Genomic DNA, 26,052 nt, shown 5'->3' with positions numbered 1-26,052 from the left:
TCAACGTTCAAAGTACTCACTTGGTTCAAGTGTATTTTCAGTTGGTGATGCTAGGAAAATGGAAGCAATATTCTGACTCAAAATGATATCTACCAAATCCAATAAATATGATAGATTTTATCAAAGAAATGACTTTGCATTATTTTTCTAGAACCTGTGATATCTCTCTACTGTATGCTTTCATGGTACAATGGCTCTCTGGCAATCATGAGTACATCAGACCCGACACTGTTGAATCAGTTTTAAAATATTTTGGGGGCCATGTATAACACGGATCTCTCCAAAAGAAAATGACTCATGTTTCTCACCATCATTACTGATCTTGAGGACAGTTTTAGGACCCTAGGATTATCAGTACAAACTTTGATGTATGTGATGTGCATTCTCCTCATCAACTTTTCATCATCTTGGCTGCTAGGTCAAAATATGGCTAACCAATCTTGTAATTCTAGGATTGAACTGATTCTCACTGATAAGGCAATGCAAATAGAACTCTTTCCTTTTGGCAATGAACCAACGCTAGCTTAGATAACGATGATTAGAATGAATTATATAAGAATAGCTGGAACTCAAGCTGGATCTGCCAAATATTATTTTACATCATTTTCTATAAGTATACACACTCATAATTACATCCAGAGTGCTATACCTCGAGTTAGTCTTCATCTTCTACAGTGACATAAACACTCAACCTTTCAAGGAAATTGCTCTATATCTTTATTACTTTCTTTTCCTTGACCAGAACTGCATGCATAGTACTACCACTATTCTGTGTTGCTGCCATCCTGTAAATTAGCGCTGTAAAATCAAACTAATCTTTTGTAGAAGCAGGGTTAGTCTTAGTATGTGCAAATGGATTATCAGAACTCAATAGAGCTATGGGTAATGTCCTGTTTTTCTAGAGAGAAAGCTGCTTATGCAGATCTATGTGGGTGCAGGACAACTACCTTAAATAGGCAACATTACAGTTCCGCTCCTCATTTGAACAGTAGGAACTGCTCAGTTTCCAATGGCAGGCACTTGGTTAGCTCTACCTTGGCCCATATATTAGCAGGAGTCAAAAGACCTAAAGTGACACCAGAATTTTAGCATGAGAAGATGCACCTTTTCATCAGCCATGGAGGTCATGGTAATCGAATAGGAAAAATGATAAATTAAAAATTTACTGACAGAAAATTTGTATAAAGTCTGGGACAGATTTTTGCTTTTCAGAAGTAAAAAGTATCATCTTAATCCTATTTTTCAAAAAAACAAATTCAGGCAGTGAAGTTAGCTATAAGGAGCCATCCAAGCTTTGATATTTTTATAGAATGTGCCTCTGGCATGGCATGGGGGCAGGAGAATGCATCTCATAAAGATCCAAAAGAAACCAGCAGTGATCTCTAGATATAGTTGGTGGTTTAGAGTTCTAATGGCAGAAAACCTGTCTGTTTAAACAAACCCCAAATGTAATGTTGTTTTCAGGCCTGCTCATTGAATCTCTGAATAGCCATGAGGTCTTCTGATCTCACTGGTAATGTATCAACAATCCTTTAATTTGTTTTTACACTTTACATTGCCTGACTGGCTGTGAAGAGTATCTTGGAAAAGTGCAATTTTCAAATGTCTTAAATGAACAGGGTCTGTTATAACTCTATAATACATACCAGCAGGTCATTTCTCCATTTCTTTGTTTTTTTAAAAGCTTTTCAAACTGCTGAATTCATAAAAATACACTTTAGAACTGATTTAGTTTTTGAGCTATATTTTTTTTAACAAATACCAAAAAAGATGCAAACTGGTGTTTGTGATATGTATATTTTCATTTAGTTACTGTACTTTCAAATTGAAATAAATGTATTAAAACAAGTGGTCTGGGGTTCAAAACATGAATAAAGGTACTCTAATCTGTAGGATCGCAGAGAAATTCCGATCTTGAAGAGCTTTATGACTAATTAGTGGGATTTAGAGCTGAATTAAAAAACTCAAGAAAGGTTCCTTTTCCTAAAATTGTGAGTTTTGGAGGCTTGATTGATGCTGTCTGATAGATGACCTTGGCCATGTGGAGAGAACAGAAACAGATGGTCAGGCTGCTTCTGAGTATTGACTGGAGATTAGGAACAATCAGATTGTATGCAGTTGAGCTCCTCTGCCAATAGTCTAGACTTGGGCTTGTGCCCCTCCCATAAAGTGTGGACACTGAATTTACTTGCTGAAAGTAAGTGGGTACAACTTTTTATTACTCAAATCATTAAGACATTTCAGCAAATATTTGAAAATACTTACTTGGTTCATCAGTGATTTCTGATGTTAATGCTAGCAAGAAACAGAAACAAAATAATGGGAGACTCAGTAAGCAGGCTACAATGTCCAGCAATTATGATCACTCTTTTCTAAGAAATGACTTGGTAAACTGGCTGTAGATTCCATGTGGAAATCATTCTTTTGAAGCATGCATTTCTAGCTGTAAATTTAGATCAGAAGAACAATGGACGGTCATTCAAGGATATCTATTTGTTGTATGGTATCATGGAGCATTATTCACCGTGAGTCTGATTAGAGGAACTGCCTGACTGGCACTGAAGAGTATGTTGAACTATTGTAGATTCATAATCTCTTAAATGAACAGAGTCAATTCTCAATCTTGAAAAATACCATAAAACTGATCCCAGTTTTACATCTGTTTTGAAAAAGTTCTTAAGAGTGCTGATTTCAAACAGAATACATTGGGTTTTATTTAACTATTTAGCTGATTAAAAAAAAAAAATAATAATAATAAAGAGTGTTGTTTCTAAGATGCATGTTTTCCTTAAGGTGCTGCACATTTAAATTGGGTAAATGTAAAAATGTATTAAAATATGATGTCTGGGGATAAGGCAGACATATTGAATTATACTAGTATGTAGGTTTCCAGGGAGAATCTGATTGTGGAAAATGTATGGCCAAGGCTATGGGTTTGGAATATAACAAATTATCAAAAAATATCTCTTGCTAAAAATATGAGTTTTGGTGATGTGACTAATGATGTTAATTGGGTGACCGTGGCTATAATGATGGAGGTGAACACATGGTAGGATTCCATCTGAGAACAGCAGGGGGACAAGAAACAGAGAGCTTATAGGATACTGTCCTCCTCGGTCTCTAGTCTACTTTCTCTGCCTGCATTTGCTTCCAAAACAGTGCACTGTGAACTTTCTCTATGAATGTAAGAATGCACAGCTCTTAACTTCTCAACAACATAAAGAGTCTTTTGTCAGTGTTCAAAGTACTCACTTGGTTCCAGCGTATTTTCAGTTGGTGATGCTAGGAAAAATGGAAGCAAAATTCTGAGTCAAAATGCAGGCTACCAAATTCAATAAATGTGATAGATTTTATCAAAGAAATGACTTTGCATTATTGCTCTAGAACATGTGATATCTCTCTACTGTACGCTTTCATGGGACAATGGCTCTCTGGTAGGTATGGGCGAATTTTGCGGATCTGCGGTCCGCAAATTCATACTAAATCGCAAAAAAGTCTGCGAATTCGTAGATTTTCCCGCGAAATCATGGATTTTTTTTGTGATTTCCATCTACTCAACTGAAGTACTTTCTACTGGCTAATCAATAAGTGCTATCTAGTTGGGTAAATGTATAGTGCTTTTCCTACACTGCAGCTGCAAAAAGGGCCAGAAGATTTGTCTCCACTGACCATGCCTGCCTGTAACTTTGCCACCCCGCCAAAAGGCACCGAGGTCCCTTGAGTGAGCTGTCCTTCATAGTTGGAAAAAGGCGGGAACACATTTGATACCACTAGTGTGTGGTGCAGGGTCAAACGGGCGGGGCTTCTATGCGTGTCAAGTAACAAGCCTCTTGTGTATAAAGGGTCAGAGAGCGAGTAGGACAGCAGATGAGAAGAAAGCAGCCTCCTGGACACAGTAACTACACGGGGTTGCGCTCGAGAAACTCATGGCTGCAGAGAGGGACCTGGGGCTTCTATGCGTGTTCACATGCCTCTTGTAAGGGTCAGCAAGTGAGCAGAGCAGCAAATGAGGAGAAAGCAGCCTCCTGGTCACAGGAACTAAATGGGGTTGCGCTCGAGAAACTCATGGCTGCAGAGAGTGACCTGGGGCTTCTATGCGTGTTCACATGCCTCTTGTAAGGGTCAGAGAGCGAGCAGGGCAGCAGATGATGAGAAAGTAGCCTCCTGGTCACCGGAACTACACGGGGGTTGCTCTCGAGAAACTCATGGCTGCAGAGAGTGACCCGGGGCTTCTATGCATGTTCTCATGCCTCTTGTAAGGGGCAGAGAGCGAGTAGGGCAGCAGATGAGGAGAAAGCAGCATCCCGGTCACAGGAACTACACGGGGAATGCTCTCGAGAAACTCATTGCTGCAGAAAGTGACCCGGGGCTTCCATGCGTGTACACATGCCTCTTGTAAGGGTCAGAGAGTGAGCAAGGCAGCAGATGAGGAGAAAGCAGCTTCCTGGTCACAGGAAATACACGGGGTTACGCTCGAGAAACTCATGGCTGCAGAGAGTGACCCTGGGCTGCTATGCGTGTTCACATGCCTCATGTAAGGGTCAGAGAGCGAGCAGGGCAGCAGATGAGGAGAAAGCAGCCTCCTGGTCAAGGGAACTACATGGGGGTTGTGCTCGAGAAACTCATGGCTGCAGAGAGTGACCCGGGGCTACTATGCGTGTTCACATACTTCTTGTAAGGGTCAGAGAGCGAGTAGGGTAGCAGATGAGGAGAAAGCAGCCTATTGGTCACAGGAACTACACGGGGTTGCGCTAGACAAACTCATGGCTGCAGAGAGTGACCCTGGGCTTCTATGCGTGTTCACATTCCTCTTGTAAGGGTCAGAGAGCGAGCAGGGCAGCAGATGAGTAGAAAGCAGCCTCCTGGTCACAGGAACTACACGGGGGTTGCGCTCGAGAAACACATGGCTGCAGAGAGTGACCCGGGACTTCTATGTGTGTTCACATGCCTCTTGTAAGGGTCAGAGAGCGAGCAGGGCAGCAGATGAGGAGAAAGCAGCCTCCAGGTCACAAAAAATAAATCCGCCTGCGAGCGAATTTGCGAATTTAGCGGCAATTTTGCAAGATTTGCGGATTGTGAAATTGCCGAAAATCCGCAAATTTTGCGAGCGGAACAGATTTTAGGCCCATTCTTACTCTCTGGCAATCATGAGTACATCAGACCCGACAATGTCGAATCAGTTTTAAAATATTTTGGGAGCCATGTATAACACGGATCTCTCCAAAAGAAAATGACTAATGTTTCTCACCATCATTACTGATCTTGAGGACAGTTTTAGGACCCTAGGATTATCAGTACAAACTTTGATGTATGAGATGTGCATTCTCTTCATCAACTTTTCATCATCTTGGCTGCTAGGTCAAAATATGGCTAACCAATCTTGTCATTCTAGGATTGAACTGAGTCTCACTGATAAGGCAATGCAAATAGAACTCTTTCCTTTTGGCAATGAACGACCGCTAGCCTAGATAACGATGATTAGCATGAATTATATAAGAATAGATGGAACTCAAGCTGGATCTGCCAAATATTATTTTACATCATTTTTTATAAGTATACACACTCATAATTAGATCCAGATTTCTCTACCTCGAGTTAGTCTTCATCTTCTACCGAAACATAAACACTCAACCTTTCAAGGACATTGCTCTGTATCTTTATTTCTTTGTTTTCCTTGACCAGAACTGCATGCATGGTACTACCATTATTCTGCATTGCTGCCATCCTGTAAGTTAGTGCGGTAAAATCAAACTAATCTTTCGTAGAATCAGGGTTAGTCTTAGTATGTGCAAATTGATTATCAGAACTCAGTAGAGCTATGGATAATGTTCTGTGTTTCTAGAGAGAAAGCTGCTTATGCAGATCTATGTGGGTGCAGGACAACTACCTTAAATAGGCAACATTACAGTTCCACCTCCTCATTTGAACAGTAGAAACTGCTCAGTTTCTAATGGCAGGCACTTGGTTAGCTCTACCTTGGCCCATATATTAGCAGGAGTCAAAAGACCTAAAGTGACACCAGAATTTTAGCATGAGAAGATGCACCTTTGCATCAGCCATGTAAGTCATGGTAATCGAATAGGAAAAATAATGAATTAAAAATGTACTGACAGAAAATTTGTATAAAGTCTGGGACAAATTTTTGCTTTTCAGAAGTAAAAAGTATCATCTTAATCCTACTTCTCAAAAAAAAAAACTGGCGGAGAAGTTAGCTATAAGGAGCCATCCAAGCTTTGATATTTTTATAGAATGTGCCTCTGGCATGGGGGCCGGAGAATGGAACTCATAAAGATCTAAAAGAAACCAGCAGTGATCTCTAGATACAGTTGGTGGTTTAGAGTTCTAATGGCAGAAAACCTGTCTGTTTAAACAAACCCCAAATGTAATGTTGTTTTGAGGCCAGTGAATCTCTGAATAGCCATGAGGTCTTCTGATGTGACTGCTGGTAATGTAACAAAAATCCTTAGTTTTTTTTTTTACAGTTTACATTGCCTGACTGGCTGTGAACAGTGTCTTGGGAAAGTGCAATTTTCAAATGTGTTAAATGAGCAGGGTCTGTTATCACTCTCTAATGGATACCAGCAGGTCATTCCCCCATTTCTTTGTTTTTTAAAAGCTTTTCAAACTGCTGAATTCATACAAATATACTTTAGAACTGATTTAGTTTTCAGCTACAATTTTTAAACAAATACCAAACAAGATGCAAACTGATGTTAGTAATATGTATATTTTCATTTAGTTATTGTACTTTCAAATTGAAATAAATGTATTAAAACAAGTGGTCTGGGGTTCAAGACATGAATAAAGGTACTCTAATCTATAGGATCACACAGAGAGTCCTATCGTGAAGAGCTTTATGACTAAATAGTGGGATTTAGAGCTGAATTAAACAACTCAGGAAAGGTTCTTGTCCTAAAATTGTGAGTTTTGGAGGCTTGATTGATGCTGTCTGATAGATAAGCTTGGCCATGTGGAGAGAACAGAAACAGATGGTCAGGCTGCTTATGAGTGTTGACTGGAGATTAGGATCAATCAGAATGTATGCAGTTGAGCTCCTCTGCCAATAGTCTAGACTTGGGCTTGAGCCCCTCCATAAAGAGTGCACACTGAATTTACTTGCTGAAAGTAAGTGGGTGCAACTCTTTATTACTCAAATCATTAAGACATTTCAGCAAATATTTGAAAATACTTACTTGGTTCATCAGTGATTTCTGATGTTAATGCTAGCAAGACACAGAAACAAAATAATGGGAGACTCAGCAAGCAGGCTACAATGTCCAGCAATTATGATCACTCTTTTCTAAGAAATGACATGGTAAACTGGCTGTAGATTCCATGTGGAAATCATTCTTTTGAAGCATGCATTTCTAGCTGTAAATTTAGATCAGAAGAACAATGGACGGTCCTTCAAGGATATCTATTTTTTGTATGGTATCATAGAGCATTATTCACCGTGAGTCTGATTAAAGGAACTGCCTGACTGGCACTGAAGAGTATGTTGAACTATTGTAGATTCATAATCTCTTAAATGAACAGTGTCAATTCTCAATCTTGAAAAATACCAGAAGACTGATCCCAGTTTTACTTCTGTTTTGAAAAAGGTCTTAAGAATGCTGATTTCAAACAAAATACTTTGGGTTTTATTTCACTATTAAGCTGATTTAAAATAATAATACTAATAAAGAGTGCTGAATCTAATATGCATGTTTTCCTGAAGGTGCTGCACATTTAATTTGGGAAAATATAAAAATGTATTAAACTATGATGTCTGGGGATAAGGCATATTGAATTATACTCGTGTGCAGGTTTCCAGGGAGAATCTGATTGTGGATAATGTATGGCCAAGGCTATGGGTTTGGAATAGAACTAATTATCAGAAAATATCTCTTGCTAAAAATGTGAGTGTTGGTGATGTGACTAATGCTGGTAAATGGGTGATCGTGGCTATAATGAGAGAAGTGAACAAATTGTAGGATTCCATCTGAGAACAGCAGAGGGACAAGAAACAGTGAGCTTATAGGATAATGTCTTCGTCGGTCTATAATCTACTTTCTCTGCCTGCATTTTCTTCCATAAACAGTGCACTGTGAACTTTCTCTATGAATGTAAGAATGCAAAGTTCTTAACTTCTCAACAACATAAAGAATATTTTGTCAACGTTCAAAGTACTCACTTGGTTCAAGTGTATTTTCAGTTGGTGATGCTAGGAAAAATGGAAGCAATAATCTGAGTGAAAATGCAGGCTACCAAATCCAATAATTTTGATAGATTTTATCAAAGAAATGACTTTGCCTTATAGCTCTAGAACCTGTGATATCTCTCTACTGTATGCTTTCATGGGACAATGGCTTTCTGGTAATCATGAGTACATCAGACCCGACACTGTTGCATTAGTTGTAAAATATTTTGGGGGCCATGTATAACACGGAGCTCTCCAAAAGAAAATTACTAATGTTTCTCACCATCATTACTGATCTTGAGGACAGTTTTAGGACCCTAGGATTATCAGTACAAACTTTGATGTATGAGATGTGCATTCTCTTCATCAACTTTTCATCATCTTGGCTGCTAGGTCAAAATATGGCTAACCAATCTTGTCATTCTAGGATTGAACTGTGTCTCACTGATAAGGCAATGCAAATAGAACTCTTTCCTTTTGGCAATGAACCAACGCTAGCCTAGATAACGATGATTAGTATGAATTATATAAGAATCGCTGGAACTCAAGTTGGATCTGCCAAATATTATTTTCCCTCATTTTTTATAAGTATACACACTCATAATTACTTCCAGATTTCTCTACCTTGAGTTAGTCTTCATCTTCTACGGAGACTTAAACACTCAACCTTTCAAGGAAATTGCTCTGTATCTTTATTACTTTGTTTTCCTTGACCAGAACTGCATGCATGGGACTACCATTATTCTGCATTGCTGCCATCCTGTAAGTTAGTGCTGTAAAATCAAACTAATTTTTCGTAGTAGCAGGGTTAGTCTTAGTATGTGCAAATGGATTATCAGAACTCAATAGAGCTATGGATAATGTTCCGTGTTTCTAGAGAGAAAGCTACTTATGCAGATCTATGTGGGTGCAGGACAACTACCTTAAATAGACAACATTACAGTTCCACATACACAACAGTTCTGCCTCCTCATTTTTGAACAATACGAACTGCTCAGTTTCCAATGGCAGGCACTTGGTCAGCTCTACCTTGGCCGATATATTAGCAGGAGTCAGAAGACCTAAAGTGAGACTCAAATTTCAGCATGAGAAGATGCACCTTTGCATCAGCCATGGAAGTCATGGTAATCGAATAGGAAAAATGATAAATAAGAAATTTACTGACAGAAAATTTGTATAAAGTCTGGGACACATTTTTGCTTTTCAGAAGTAAAAAGTATCATCTTTATCCTATTTCTCAAAAACAAAACAAAAATCTGGCGGTGAAGTTAGCTATAAGGAGCCATCCAAGCTTTGATATTTTTATAGAATGTGCCTCTGGCATGGGGGCCGGAGAATGGAACTCATAAAGATCCAAAAGAAACCAGCAGTGATCTCTAGATACAGTTGGTGGTTTAGAGTTCTAATGGCAGAAAACCTATCTGTTTAAACAAACCCCAAATGTAATGTTGTTTTGAGGCCTGCTCAGTGAATCTCTGAATAGCCTGGAGGTCTTCTGATCTCACTGGTAATGTGACAAAAATCCTTGAAATATTTTTTACAGTTTATATTGCCTGACTGGCTGTGAACAGTATCTTGGGAAAGTGCAATTTTCAAATGTCTTAAATGAGCAGGGTCTGTTATTTCTCTATAATACATACCAGCAGGGCATTTCCCCATTTCTTTCTTTTTTAAAAGCTTTTCAAACTGCTGAATTCATACAAATATACTTTAGAACTGATTTTGTTTTCAGCTATATTTTTTTAAACAAATACCCAAAAAGATGCAAACTGATGTTTGTAATGTGTATATTTTAATTTATTTACTGTCCTTTCAAATTGAAATACATGTATTAAAAGGTAAACAGACATAATATCGACTACAAAATATCGAATGGACATAATATCGAGTCCAAAATATAGGCTGGACAAAATATCGAATGGACAGAATATAGACATCAAAAATATCGTTTTGAAGGTAAGTAATGTAATATCGAATGTGAAAAATATAGAAAGTTAAAATATCGAAGTAGATAATGTATTTAATTGATTAATTATTATATTATATTAAATTGGTAATTACTTATAATTAATTTTTGATAGATAATAATTTATACGTTTTTTACATAATATAAGAAGTATTTACTTTCCCTACTGTTGCACTCTCTGGAGTGGGAATAGTAATTTTTACCCCTACGCTATCCAACGCTTTCCCTACTGTTGCACTCTTTGGAGTGGGAATAGTAATTTTTACCCCTACGCTATCCAACGCTTTCCCTACTGTTGCACTCATCGGAGTGGGAATAGTAATTTTTACCCCTACACTATCCAACGCTTTCCCTACTGTTGCACCCACTGGAGTGCGAATAGTAATTGTTACCTCTACGCTATCCAACGCTTTCCCTACTGTTGCACTCACTGGAGATGGAATATTAATTTTTACCCCTACGCTATCCAACGCTTTCCCTACTGTTGCACCCACTGCAGTGGGAATAGTAATGTTTACCCCTACGCTATCCAACGCTTTCCCTACTGTTGCATTCACTGGAGTGGGAATAGTAATTTTTACCCCTACGCTATCCAACGTTTTCCCTACTGTTGCACTCTTTGGAGTGGGAATAGTAATTTTTACCTCTACGCTATCCAACGCTTTCCCTACTGTTGAACTCACTGGAGTGGGAATAGTAATTTTAACCCCTACGCTATCCGACGCTTTCCCTACTGTTGCACCCACTGGAGTGGGAATAGTAATTTTTACCTCTACGCTATCCAACGCTTTCCCTACTGTTGCACTCTTTGGAGTGGGAATAGTAATTTTTACCCCTACGCTATCCAACGCTTTCCCTACTGTTGCACTCACTGGAGTGGGAATAGTAAATTTTACCCCTACACTAACCAACGTTTTCCCTACTGTTGCACTCTTTGGAGTGGGAATAGTAATTTTTACCTCTACGCTATCCAACGCTTTCCCTACTGTTGCACTCTTTGGAGTGGGAATAGTAATTTTAACCCCTACGCTATCCAACGCTTTCCCTACTGTTGCACTCTTTGGAGTGGGAATAGTAATTTTTACCCCTACGCTATCCAACGCTTTCCCTACTGTTGCACTCTTTGGAGTTGGAATAGTAATTTTTACCCCTACGCTATCCAACGCTTTCCCTACTGTTGCACCCACTGGAGTGGGAATAGTAATTTTTACCCCTACTCTATCCAACGCTTTCCCTACTGTTGAACTCTTTGGAGTGGGAATAGTAATTTTTACCCCTACCCTATCAAACGCTTTCCCTACTGTTGCACTCTCTGGAGTGGTAATAGTAATTTTTACACTTCCGCTATCCTACGGTAATAATATTGGATATTATTTAAATATATTATGTTACTATATATATATGTTTTAACAAATATGATTGTAATTTTTTTATAACTTTCATTAATTATTTAATTATTATAAGGTAATTTAAGTATTTGTAAGTATATTTTAGTATTTAATTTTTAATATTAATTACATTTAACATTGTTTTTAATAAAGTTGATATTTTTATCAACTATATTTTTGTAAACGATATTTTGAACTCGATATTTTTGTACTTACCTTTTTGTAGATACAAAGTCGATATTCTGTCTGTCGATATTTTGTCAACAATATTTTTGATAGTCGATATTATGTCCCTCGATATTATGTCAGTGATCCGTATTAAAACAAGTGGTCTGGGGTTCAAAACCTGAATAAAGGTACTCTAATCTGTAGGATCACAGAGAGAGTCCTATCTTGAAGAGCTTTATAACTAATTAGTGGGATTTAGAGCTGAATTAAAAAACTCGGGAAAGGTTCTTGTCCTAAAATTGTGAGTTTTGGAGGCTTGATTTATGCTGTCTGATCGATGAGCTCGGCCATGTGGAGAGAACAGAAACAGATGGTCAGGCTGCTTCTGAGTGTTGACTGGAGATTAGGAACTATCAGATTGTATGCAGTTGAGCTCCTCCGCCAATAGTCTAGACTTGGGCTTGGGCCCCTCCCATAAAGTGTGGACACTGAATTCACTTGCTGAAAGTAAGTGGGTACAACTCTTTATTACTCAAATCATTAAGATATTTCAGCAAATATTTGAAAATACTTACTTGGTTCATCAGTGATTTCTGATGTTAATGCTAGCAAGAAACAGAAACAAAATAAAGGGAGACTCGGTAAACTGGCTACAATATCCAGCAATTATGATCACTCTTTTCTAAGAAATGACATGGTAAACTGGCTGTAGATTCCATGTGGAAATCATTCTTTTGAAGCATGCATTTCTGGCTGTCAAATTTAGATCAGAAGAACAATGGACAGTTATTCAAGGATATTTATTTGTTGTATAGTATCATAGAGCATTATTCACTGTGATGCTGATTAAAGGAACTGCTTGACTGGCATGGAAGAGTATATTGAAATATTGTTGATTCATAACCTCTTAAATGAACAGTGTCAATTCTCAGTCTTGAAAAATACCAGAATGCTGATCCCAGTTTTACTTCTGTTTTGAAAAAGGTCTTACGAGTGCTAATTTCAAACAAAATACTTTAGGTTTTATTTCACTATTTATCTGATTAAAAAATAAACAATAATAATAATAATAAAGAGTGTTGTTTCTAATATGCATGTTTTCCTTAAGATGCTGCACATTTAAATTGGGTAAATGTAAAAATGTATTCAAATATGATGTCTGGGGATAAGGCAAACTTATTGAATTATACTAGTGTGTAGGTTTCCAGGGAGAATCTGGTTGTGGAGAATGTATGGCCAAGGCTGTGGGTTTGGAATAGAACAAATTATCAGAAAATATCTTTCGCTAAAAATGTGAGTTTTGGTGATGTGACTAATGCTGGTAATTGGGTGACCGGGGCTATAATGAAAGAAGTGAGCACAGGGTAGGATTCCATCTGAGAACAGCAGGGGGACAAGAAACAGTGAGCTTATAGGATACTGTCTATAGTCTACTTTCTCTGCCTGCATTTGCTTCCAAAAACAGTACACTGTAAACTTTCTCTTTGAATGTAAGAATGCACAGCTTTTAACGTCTCAACAACATATTCTTTTGTCAACGTTCAAAGTACTCACTTGGTTCAAGTGTATTTTCAGTTGGTGATGCTAGGAAAAATGGAAGCAATATTCTGAGTCAAAATGCAGGCTACCAATCCAATAATTTTGATTTTATCAAAGAAATGACTTTGCATTATTGCTCTAAAAGCTGTGATATCTCTCTACTCTACGCTTTCATGGGACAATGGCTCTCTGGCAATCATCAGTACATCAGACCCGACACTGTAGAATCAGTTTTTAAATATTTTGGGGACCATGTATAACACGGATCTCTCCAAAAGAAAATTACTAATGAATCATCTAAATATTTAGATTCTTACAGACCCATTTCGCTATTAAAATTCGGTTACAAACTTTTTTAAAAATAATGCCTCATAGGTTAAGTTTGGTCATCCCAAAATTGGTACATAAGGACCAAAAGGGATTTATTAAGGGTAGATTTCTAAAGGAGCTCATTTTTTCCTTAATAGGAGCAATAGATATGGCTACGGTCCATACATTTCCCTTGGCGGTAATAGCACTTGATGCCGCCAAGGCTTTCAACCGGGTAAATTGGTCTTTTCTAAAGGCTCTTTTGGGTCATCTTGAACTAGGGACATGTTTTACCAATTCACTGTTAGCTCTATACAATTCACCTACCTCCAAGGTACTGATTAACAGGATTTTAACTCAGTCCATTAAGGTGATGCGTGGTACACGACAGGGTTGTCCATTGTCTCCCCTATTGTTTGACTTGTATATAGAACCCCTTGCTTGCAGGATTAGGAATGCCGAAAATATCCCTCCTTTTGTTGTAGAAGGATGGTCTAAGAAAATAGGACTATATGCGGATGACATAATTATTTATACCCCTAATTTGCAACAATCAATGCAAGGTCTATTGGAAATAACTAAAGAGTTCGGACTTGTCTCAGGTTATGAGATAAACGAATATAAGACCGAGATTATGTCGTGGAATTTGGATACAGGAGGGGTAAATTGTAAAGCTGAGCTGAGATATTTGGGGGTGAGGATCACACATAACATTGGAGACCTAACAAAAATGAATTTTCTAAAGATGAAAAGAGAAATAGGTGCCATGCTGTGAGGTTGGGGACATTACCACTCACTTTGTACGGCCGCACGAATTTGGTAAAGATGGTGATCTTGCCAAAAATGACTTTTTTGTTTGAAACAATTCCCCTAGCAATTCAAAAAAGACTGGTTCAAGAGGCTGCAGAGTGAGATTTGTTCATTTATATGGGCCTCGAAGGGATCCCGTCTATCCTGGCAAAAGATAAGACGAAAGCTGGTTAAAGGGGGATTGGCGGCCCCTGATTTTCAGTTATATTTTTGGGCTTTTCAGCTATAAAATTTTAGAATGTTGTTGAATACTCCAACGGTTTCAGCTACTGGAATAATGTTTGCCGCAATGCTTATGATTTGTAAATACAGTGTGTATGGTTTCTTGTGCAAACTTTCTGATCCAAGGTTCTTCAAGAAAGTAAGGCTCAAGACATTGCATGATGCGGCGAAGCTCTGGTATAGGATAAGGAGAGTACTAAAGATTCCCTATTATGGCTATATGGCCCCAATATGGGACGGTCCAGGGTCACCTCTCTGGTCTAAAGATGCATTGGCTATTCCTCTGAGAGCGGCGGGTGTAGAGCGATGGGGCGACTTATTTCCAGATGGAAAGTTGATTGATTGGGGCCAAGGTGAGACCATCTGGGGTCGGGGCTTCTCAAAATTTAAGTATCTGCAAATTCTTAGTTGGGCAAGAAATGCAGAAACTATTGTTGGACTTCAAAATGAGTTAGAAGAAAAGCTTTTTTCAATCCAATCTTACAAAAAGGAAGTGGCCCTTTGGTACTGGTCGCTACTTGAGATGGAAGACGGCCCGTTTTCACTTCCTGAGGTCCTATGGGGCGATTGCTTGCCGGACATCGCAACGGAAAATCAATGGCAAGTAACTATGGTTATGCTATATAAAATAGTCAAACCTGCAAACCTAAGGCGGAACCATCTGTTTAAAATTCACAGGGCATATTGGTCGCCACGCAGACTTTCAAAATTTAAGGCTGGAGGGCTGGTGGAATGCCTCAAATGCAGGAGCCCCAACGAGGACGACCTGCATATGTTTGTGGACTGTCCGAACATCAGGGAGTTCTGGGAGGCCGTAAGTAATTGCTTATCACAAGCTGCGGACCAGAAGATTGAGGTAAGCCCCAAACTAATTATAACTGGAAGACACGAATTGCAGAACAAGGATATGTTTGACAAAGCTAAATTGTTTTTTTATGGGACTCTCCTGGCCCGGAGGGAGATTTGTAAGCTATGGGTGTCTCCCTTATCCCCTACTATTTTGGACTGGCTATGAGCCATGAGATATACAGCTAAAGTAGATACCTTGGATCAGAAAAAGAAAAAGCGTATATTTTGACTACCATTTTTGTTACACTTTGGGTGAGGGAGGGAAAATGACTTGGCGTGGAGTAGGCGATTTAAAACAATAAATATCCAATGATTAAGGTCTTGGCCTATCTCACCAGCGTTTTTTTCCTCGCAGCCAGGAAATGAATCGATAAGGTAGCGGTGCTCTAAGAGATGGGCTCTTAAACATGGCCTGGTTTGCACAAGAGTCTCTGTATTCGAAGTAGCACTGCATGAGCCGTTGTCTGTAGAGCTGGTATATGAGATAAAAGCCCAAGGGTGGTATCGTTTGTTCGGAAATGGGTGGCGAAGAGGTTAATTAGGATAAAAAATAAAAAATAAAAATTAAAAAAAAGAGCAGTGTCAATTCTCAGTCTTGAAAAATGCCAGAATGCTGATCCCAGTTTTACGTCTGTTTTGAAAAAGGTCTTGCGAGTGCTGATTTCAAACAAAATACTTTAGGTTTTATTTCACTATTTAGCTGATTAAAACATTAAATAATAATCTATACTACTATAATAAAGGAGAAACTTGCAGGCTTTGAGGCAAGTAAACGCGGGAACCACTGCGCCAATCTACACACCCGATACACCGTAGAATTCGGCAGGATGTGTAGATGGTTGTAGGCTATATAAACTTTAAAAAAAACATTATTTAGAAAAATTAATAAAAAAAATAAATAGTCCCCCCAAAGTAGCGCCGGCCGCGACGTGCGTGCTCACGTCGAGGAGCGGCGTCAGAGCGGCATCAGAGGACCGGCGGACATGGCGCGGGGGAGGAGCTGTCACGTGAGCAGCAGCGGACAGGCCAGCGGCGGTGAGAGACCTGCATCCACAAAGTTACAGAGGCGATGCTTTCATTATGCCTCCCTTCGCTCTATCCTTTTTCTCCTTTTCTGTATCTACCTCTCCTTGGCTCTTCTCTCCCCCCTCCCTCTTTGCCTCCCCATATCCCTCTTTCCTCGCCTTGTCTATTTCCCCCATCTCCTCTCCCTACCCCCAGCCTGCTAACAGCACTTTATAGCTGTCATCAATTAGTGCGGCAAGTGCTGAATTATATCTCACTAATTAAACCGCCTGTTGCCGCGCTCAGCGGCTGCAATTACACCCGAGGAAATAAGCCCGTGCAGAGAACATCAAAGTCTCTCCTTCCCAGTCTGAGCAACACAGCTGCTTGAGGAGGTGGCTTCGGGGGGACTGCACAGCGCTTAGAAGCAACAGGAGGACTGTGCGCAGCCACAGCTACCAGAAGACTCTGTGTCAGAACAGTGTCCGTCCTGTTCTGTCCCTGAACAAAAGAAGTCATTCTGGGAATTGTAGTTTTGTGTAAGGTCATCTGCACACTGTGGGCTTAAGTTTGAAACTACAATATGTTGTTAAAGGAATGTCCGGGAGTGGAAATGTACGGTCTTAGAGAAATTTTACAAAACTATGAGAGGCCTCTACAGGACAGAGGCAAGTTGGGGAAGAGCAACACAGAGGCAGTGTATGATGCGAAGGGTTAATAAGGCAGAGTGCTGAACATGTAGGGGTAAAAAACATAAGACAGCTAGCTATACGTGGAGTGCATAACACCCAGATGCCCGAGGTGTAATTGTAATTGCATTTATAAAGTGCTTGCTACCCCAGACGAGGCGTTGAGGTTAGTGGTGGCTGATATGGGGCAGTGGTGGTATTTGTGTGGGATCACTGACAGAATATCGACTGAAAGAATATCGACTACCCAAAATATCGTTGAGAAAATATCGACAGTCAAAATATCGAGTTCCAATCTACAAACAGGTAAGTACAAAAATATCGAGTACAAAATATCGTTTACAAAAATATCGTTGTAAAAAATATCGACTTTACTAAAAACAATGTTTAATTACATTAATATAAAAAATTAATTACTAAAATATAATTAACAATACTTAAAATAACTTTTAATAATTAAATAATTAATGAAAGTAAGAAAATAAAAAAAAATTCATCATATTTCTTAAAACATATATATATAGTAACAAAATTTAATTAAATAATAGGCAATATTGTATATGTACCCCAAAAACCCAAAACTGACCCTGAACCCTAAAAATACCCCTTTACCCAAAAACTGAAAACTGACCCTGAACCCTAAAAATACCCCTTTACCCAAAAACTGAAAACTGACCCTGAACCCTAAAAATACCCCTTTACCCAAAAACTGAAAACTGACCCTGAACCCTAAAAATACCCCTTTACCCAAAAACTGAAAACTGACCCTGAACCCTAAAAATACCCCTTTGCCCAAAAACTGAAAACTGACCCTGAACCCTAAAAATACCCCTTTACCCAAAAACTGAAAACTGACCCTGAACCCTAAAAATACCCCTTTGCCCAAAAACTGAAAACTGACCCTGAACCCTAAAAATACCCCTTTGCCCAAAAACTGAAAACTGACCCTGAACCCTAAAAATACCCCTTTGCCCAAAAACTGAAAACTGACCCTGAACCCTAAAAATACCCCTTTGCCCAAAAACTGAAAACTGACCCTGAACCCTAAAAATACCCCTTTACCCAAAAACTGAAAACTGACCCTGAACCCTAAAAATACCCCTTTACCCAAAAACTGAAAACTGACCCTGAACCCTAAAAATACCCCTTTGCCCAAAAACTGAAAACTGACCCTGAACCCTAAAAATACCCCTTTAATTTAACATAATTAGCAATTAATCAATTAAATTAAATTAATTACCAATTTAATTGTAAATAATTAACATATATTATTTAATTACCAATTAATTAATTATTACTACCAATTAATAAATTTACATATTTAATTTATTATAATTAAATTACTTCCCACCCTATTCCCCTATAAACCCACAACCCGCTACAGAATAAAATTACACAATAATTAAAAAAAATTATTAATTAAAAATAATAATTAAAAAAAATGACACTTTTCACATATAATATAACATAAAACACTATAAATAATTAAATATTATTTAAAAAACTATATTTTTTACTATCTAGATTATATACTTGGATATTTTCACTGTCTATATTATTTACAGTCGATATTACTTCACTTACCTTAAAAACGATATTTTGACTGTCGATATTCTGTCTAGTCGATATTTTCTCCAAACGATATTTACAACTCGATATTCTTTCCAGTCGATATTTTGGAGTCGATATTATGTCTGTGCACCATTTGTGTGTGTGTGGCAGGGAAGTGTTAGAAACAAGCATTTGCAATGCAATAGGTCTCGCATTAGGAAAGTTTGGGCTATTGGTATTGTAAATTACAAATTTTGTATTTATGTTTTGTATTTGAAAATAGCTAAATTAATAGCTTTGTCATTTACAATGCCAATAGTTATACCTTTCGCAAATGTGACACCTATAGCATTTGTAATGCAATATGTGTTGTATTTACGTGACTTACATGTATTGATATTACAAATAACAATGGCTTTTAATTTCTTTTCAATAATTAATACTTAAATAAAAGTTATTGTAATTTATAATGGCAATAGCTTAAAGTTTTGTAAATAACGTTTGTGAAGATTATGTTCAGTGTATTTTATTGTGACGAAAATCCAAGAACAGAAGTGACATATTAACATCTTTTTGTTACATCTATACTACTATAATAAAGGAGAAACTTGCAGGCTTTGAGGCAGGTAAACGCGGGAACCACTGCGCCAATCTACACACCAGATACACCGTAGAAATCGGCAGGGTGTGTAGATGGTTATGGGCTACATAAACTTTAAAAAAAAACTTATTTAAAAAAATTAATCTAAAATAAAAATTGTCCCCCAAAGTAGCGCCGGCCGCGACATGCGTGCTCACGTCGAGGAGCGGCGTCAGAGCGGCGTCAGAGGACCGGCGGACATGGCGCGGGGGAGGAGTGGTCACGTGAGCAGCAGCGGACAGGACAGCGGCGGTGAGAGACCAGCGGAGAGGCGGACATGGCGCAGGGGAGGAGCGGCGGCGGACAGGAGGTGAGGAGCAGAGCGGCGAGGACCTGTCAACTCAGGAGCGGAGAATGAGGTAAGCAGGCGGGTGTTGGGCCAGGCGGGGGACGGGGAGTTACTAAAGGCAATGTCGGGGCAGGCGGGGTCGGGGCAGGAGGGGGACGGGGACTAACACCTCCAGGCGAGGGTCAGGCCAGGCGGCAGCCGTGGGACGGGGCGGGCGGGGGCACGGGCTGCTGGGCAATGTTGGGGCAGGCAGGGGTAGGGGGAAGCCTGAAAGCACCCGGACATGGTCGGGACGGGCTGCTAGTAATAATAATAAAGAGTGTTGTTTCTAATATGCATGTTTTCCTTAAGATGCTGCACATTTAAATTGGGTAAATGTAAAAATGTATTAAAATATGATGTCTGGGGATAAGGCAAACATATTGAATTATACTAGTGTGTAGGTTTCCAGGGAGTATCTAGTTGTGGAGAATGTATGGCCAAGGCTATGGGTTTGGAATAGAACAAATTATCAGAAAATATCTCTTGCTAAAAATATGAGTTTTGGTGATGTGACTAATGCTGGTAATTGGGTGACCGTGGCTATAATGAGAGAAGTTAGCACATGGTAGGATCCCATCTGAGAACAGCAGGGGGACAAGAAACAGTGAGCTTATAGGATACTGTCCTCCTCGGTCTATAGTCTACTTTCTCTGCCTGAGTTTGCTTCCAAAAACAGTGCACTGTGAACTTTCTCTATGAATGTAAGAATGCAAAGCTCTTAACTTCTCAACAACATAAAGATTCTTTTGTCAACGTTCAAAGTACTCACTTGGTTCAAGTGTATTTTCAGTTGGTGATGCTAGGAAAAATGGAAGCAATATTCTGAGTCAAAATGCAGGCTACCAGATCCAATAGTTTTGATAGATTTTATCCAATAAATGACTTTGTATTATTGCTCTAGAACCTGTGATATCTCTCTACTGTATGCTAACATGGGACAATGGCTTTCTGGCAATCATGAGTACATCAGACCTGACACTGTTGAATCAGTTTTAAAATATTTTGGGGGCCATGTATAACACGGATCTCCCCAAAAGAAAATGACTAATGTTTCTCACCATCATTACTGATCTTGAGGACAGTTTTAGGACCCTAGGATTATCAGTACACACATTGATGTATGAGATATGCATTCTCTTCATCAACTTTTCATCATCTTGGCTGCTAGGTCAAAATATGGCTAACCAATCTTGTCATTCTAGGATTGAACTGAGTCTCACTGATAAGGCAATGCAAATAGAACTCTTTCCATTTGGCGTTAAACCACCGCTAGCCTAGATAACGATGATTAGTATGAATAATATAAGAAAAGCTGGAACTCAAGCTGGATCTGCCAAATATTATTTTACATTATTTTTTATAAGTATACACACTCATAATTACATCCAGATTTCTCTACCTCGAGTTAGTCTTCATCTTCTACAGAGACATAAACACCCAACCTTTAAAGGAAATTGCTCTGTATCTTTATTACTTTGTTTTCCTTGACCAGAACTGCATGCATGGGACTACCACTATTCTGCGTTGCTGCTATCCTGTAAGTTAGTGCTGTAAAATCAAACTAATCTTTCGTAGTAGCAGGGTTAGTCTTAGTATGTGCAAATGGATTATCAGAACTCAATAGAGCTATGGATAATGTTCCGTGTTTCTAGAGAGAAAGCTGATTATGCAGATCTGTGTGAGTGCAGGACAACTACCTTAAATAGACAACATTACAGTTCCAAATACACAACAGTTCCGCCTCCTCATTTGAACAGTAGGAACTGCTCAGTTTCCAATGGCGGGCACTTGTTTAGCTCTACCTTGGCCAATATATTAGCAGGTGTCAAAAGACCTAAAGTGACACCAGAATTTCAAAATTAGAAGATGCACCTTTGCATCAGCCATGGAAGTCATGGGAATCGAATAGGAAAAATTATAAGTAAAAACTTTTTACTGACAAAAAATTTGTATAGAGTCTGGGGCACATTTTTGCTTTTCAGAAGTAAAAAGTATCATCTTAATTCTATTTCTCAAAAAAAAAATTCTGGCGGTGAAGTTAGCTATAAGGAGCCATCCAAGCTTTGATATTTTTATAGAATGTGCCTCTGGCATGGGGGCCGGAGAATGGAACTCATAAAGATCCAAAAAAAACAGCAGTGATCTCGAGATACAGTTGGTGGTTTAGAGTTCTAATGGCAGAAAACCTGTCTGTTTAAACAAACCCCAAATGTAATGTTGTTTTGAGGCCTGCTCAGTGAATCTCTGAATAGCCATGAGGTCTTCTGATCTCACTGGTAATGTAACAAAAACCCTTTAATTTGATTTTACACTTGACATTGCCTGACTGGCTGTGTACAGTATCTTGGGAAAGTTCAATTATCAAATGTCTTAAATGAGCAGGGTCTGTTATAACTCTATAATACATACCAGCAGGTCATTTCTCCATTTCTTTGTTTTTTAAAAGCTTTTCAAACTGCTGAATTCATAAAAATACACTTTAGAACTGGTTTAGTTTTCAGCTATATTTTTTTAACAAATACCAAAACAAATGCAAACTGGTGTTTGTAATATGTATATTTTCATTTAGTTATTGTACTTTCAAATTGAAATAAATGTATTAAAACAAGTGGTCTACGGTTCAAAACATGAATACGGGTACTCTGATCTGTAGGATCCCAGAGAGAGTCCCATCTTGAAGAGCTTTATGACTCGGGAAAGGTTCTTGTCCTAAAATTGTGAGTTTTGGAGGCTTGATTGATGCTGTCTGATAGATGAGCTTGGCCATGTGGAGAGAACAGAAACAAATGGTCAGGCTGCTTCTGGGTGTTGACTGGAGATTAGAAACAATCAGATTGTATGCAGTTGAGCTCCTCTGCCAATAGTCTAGACTTGGGCTCGTGTCACTCCAATAAAGTGTGGACACTGAATTTACTTGCTGAAAGTAAGTGGGTGCAACCATTTATTACTCAAATTAATAAGACATTTCAGCAAATATTTGAAAATACTTACTTGGTTCATCAGTGATTTCTGATGTTAATGCTAGCAAGAAACAGAAACAAAATAATGGGAGACTCAGTAAGCAGGCTACAATATCCAGCAATTATGATCACTCTTTTCTTAGAAATGACATGGTAAACTGGCTGTAGATTCCATGTGGAAATCATTCTTTTGAAGCATGCATTTCTGGTTGTCAAATTTAGATCAGAAGAACAACGGACAGTTATTCAAGGATATTTATTTGTTGTATGGAATCATAGAGCATTACTCACTGTGAGTCTGATTAAAGAAACTGCCTGACTGGCATGGAAGAGTATGTTGAAATATTGTAGATTCATAATCCCTTAAATGAACAGTGTCAATTCTCAATCTTGAAACATACCAGAAGGTTGATCCCAGTTTTACTACTGTTTTGAAAAAGGTCTTAAGAGTGCTGATTTCAAACAAAATACTTTGGGTTTTATTTCACTATTTAGCTGATAAAAAAAAATAATAATAAAAAAGAATATTGTTTCTAATATGCATGTTTTCCTTAAGGTGCTGCATATTTAAATTAGGTAAATAAAAACATGTATTAAACTATGATGTCTGGGGATAAGGCAGACATATTGAATTATACTAGTGTGTAGGTTTCCAGGGAGAATCTGATTGTGGAGAATGTATGGCCAAGGCGATGGGTTTGGAATAGAACGAATTATCAGAAAATATCTCTTGCTAAAAATGTGTGTTTTGGTGATGTGACTAATGCTGGTAATTGGGTGACCGTGGCTATAATGAGAGAAGTGAGCACATGGTAGGATTCCATCTGAGAACAGCAGGGAGACAAGAAACAGTGAAATTATAGGATACTGTCCTCCTTGGTCTATAGTCTACTTCTCTGCCTGCATTTGCTTCCATAAACAGTGCACTGTGAACTTTCACTATGAATGTAAGAATGCACAGCTCTTAACTTCTCATCAACATAAAGATTCTTTTGTCAACGTTCAAAGTACTCACTTGGTTCAAGTGTATTTTCAGTTGGTGATGCTGGGAAAAAATGATAGCAATATTCTGAGTCAAAATGCAGGCTACCAAATCCAATAAATATGATAGATTTTTATCAAAGAAATTACTTTGCATTAATGCTCTAGACCTGTGATATCTCTCTTCTGTACGCTTTCATGGGACAATGGCTTTCTGGCAATCATGAGTGCATCAGACCCGACACTCTCGTATCAGTTTTAAAATATTTTGGGGACCATGTATAACACGGATCTCTCCAAAATAAATCGACTAATTTTTCTCACCGTCACTACTGATCTTGAGGACAGTTATTAGGACCCTCGGATAATCAGTACAAACTTTGTTGTATGAGATGTTCATTGTCTTCATCAACTTTTCATCATCTTGGCTGCTACGTCAAAATATGGCTAACCAATCTTGTGACCCTAGGATTGAACTGAGTCTCACTGATAAGACAGTGCAAATAGAACTCTTTCCTTTTGGCAATGAACCAACGCTAGCCTAGGTAACGATGATTAGTATGAATTATATAAGAATAGCTGGAACTCAAGCTGGATCCGCCAAATATTATTTTACATCATTTTTTATAAGTATACACACTCATATTTACATCCAGATTTCTCTACCTCGAGTTAGTCTTCATCTTCTACAGAGACATAAACACTCCACCTTTCAAGGAAATCGCTCTGTATCTTTATTACTTTGTTTTCCTTGACCAGAACCGCATGCATGGTACTTACACTATTCTGCGTTGCTGCCATCCTGTAAGTTAGTGCTGTAAAATCAAACTAATCTTTCGTAGGAGCAGGGTTAGTCTTAGTATGTGCAAATGGATTATCAGAACTCAATAGAGCTATGGATAATGTTCTGTGTTTCTAGAGGGAAGGCTGCTTATGCAGATCTATGTGGGTGCAGGACAACTACCTTAAATAGACAAGATTACAGTTCCACATACACATCAGTTCCGCCTCCTCATTTGAACAGTACGAACTGCTCAGTTTCCAATGGCAGGCACTTGGTTAGCTCTACCTTGGCCGATATATTAGCAGGAGTCAAAAGACCTGAAGTGACACCAGAATTTTAGCATGAGAAGATGCACCTTTGCATCAGCCATGGAAGTCATGGTAATCGAATAGGAAAAATGATATATTAAAAAGGTACTGACAGAAAATTTGTATAAAGTCTGGGACAAATTTTTGCTTTTCAGAAGTAAAAAGTATCATCTTAATCCTATTTCTCAAAAAAAAAATCTGGCGGTGAAGTTACCTGTAAGGAGCCATCCAAGCTTTGATATTTTTATAGAATGTACCTCTGGGATGGGGACCGGAGAATGGAACTCATAAAGATCCAAAGGAAAGCAGCAGTGATCTCTAGATACAGTTGGTGGTTTGGAGTTCTAAAGGCAGAAAACCTGTCTGTTTAAACAAACCCCAAATGTAATGTTGTTTTGAGACCTGTTCAGTGAATCTCTAAATAGCCATGAGGTCTTCTGATCTCACTGGTAATGTAACAAAAATCGTTTAATTTTTTTTATAGTTTACATTGCCTGACTGGCTGTGAAGAGTATCTTGGGAAAGTGCCGTTTTCAAATGTATTAAATGAGCAGGGTCTGTTATCACTCTATAATACATGCCAGCAGGTCATTTCTCCATTTCTTAAAGCTTTTCAAACTGCTGAATTCATACAAATACAGTTTAGAACTTATTTAGTTTTCAGCTATATTTTTTAAAACAAATACCAAAATAGATGCAAACTGGTGTTTATAATAGGTATATTTTAATTTAGTTACTGTACTTTCAAATTGAAGTAAATGTATTAAAACAAGTGGTCTGGGGTTCAAAACATGAATAAAGGTACTCTAATCTGTAGGATCGCAGAGAGAGTCCTATCTTGAAGAGTTTTATGAATAAATAGTGGGATTTAGAGCTGAATTAAAAAACTCGGGAAAGGTTTTTGTCCTAAAATTGTGAGTTTTGGAGGCTTGATTGATGCTGTCTGATATATGAGCTTGGCCAAGTGGAGAGAACAGAAACAGATGGTCAGGCTGCTTCTGGGTGTTGAATGGAGATTAGGAACAATCAGATTGTGTGCAGTTGAGCTCCTCTGCCAATAGTCTAGACTTGGGCTTGTGCCCCTCCCATAAAGTGTGGACACTGAATTTACTTGCTGAAAGCAAGTAGGTACAGCCATTTATTACTCAAATTAATAAGACATTTCAGCAAATATTTGAAAATACTTACTTGGTTCATCTGTGATTTCTGGTGTTAATGCTAGCAAGAAACAGAAACAAAATAATTAAACTCAGTAAGCAGGCTATAATATCCAGCAATTATGATCACTCTTTTCTAAGAAATGACATGGTAAACTGGCTGTGGATTCCATGTGGAAATCATTCTTTTGAAGCATGCATTTCTGGTTGTCAAAT

The 26,052-nt window shown here is 38.4% G+C and overlaps 1 protein-coding gene across 1 annotated transcript in view; it reads right to left on the bottom strand.

Moving 5' to 3' along the window:
- Window positions 1-26,052, bottom strand: part of LOC144768929 (alpha-2-macroglobulin-like protein 1) — a 299,902-nt gene continuing 273,850 nt past the window's right edge. The window contains exons 37-39 of the mRNA XM_078652936.1: window positions 13,256-13,285; window positions 7,194-7,223; window positions 1-50 (exon numbers count right to left, since the gene is read on the bottom strand). Coding sequence (XP_078509062.1) covers window positions 1-50; window positions 7,194-7,223; window positions 13,256-13,285 — 110 coding nt within the window. The remainder of the gene's footprint in view (window positions 51-7,193; window positions 7,224-13,255; window positions 13,286-26,052) is intronic.

This window comes from Lissotriton helveticus, chromosome 7 (genome assembly GCF_964261635.1).
Source record: "Lissotriton helveticus chromosome 7, aLisHel1.1, whole genome shotgun sequence".
NCBI classification, from domain to species: Eukaryota; Metazoa; Chordata; class Amphibia; order Caudata; family Salamandridae; genus Lissotriton; species Lissotriton helveticus.
The sequence above is the reverse complement of the archived record's forward strand: the minus strand, read 5'-3'. Positions and strand labels throughout refer to the sequence as shown.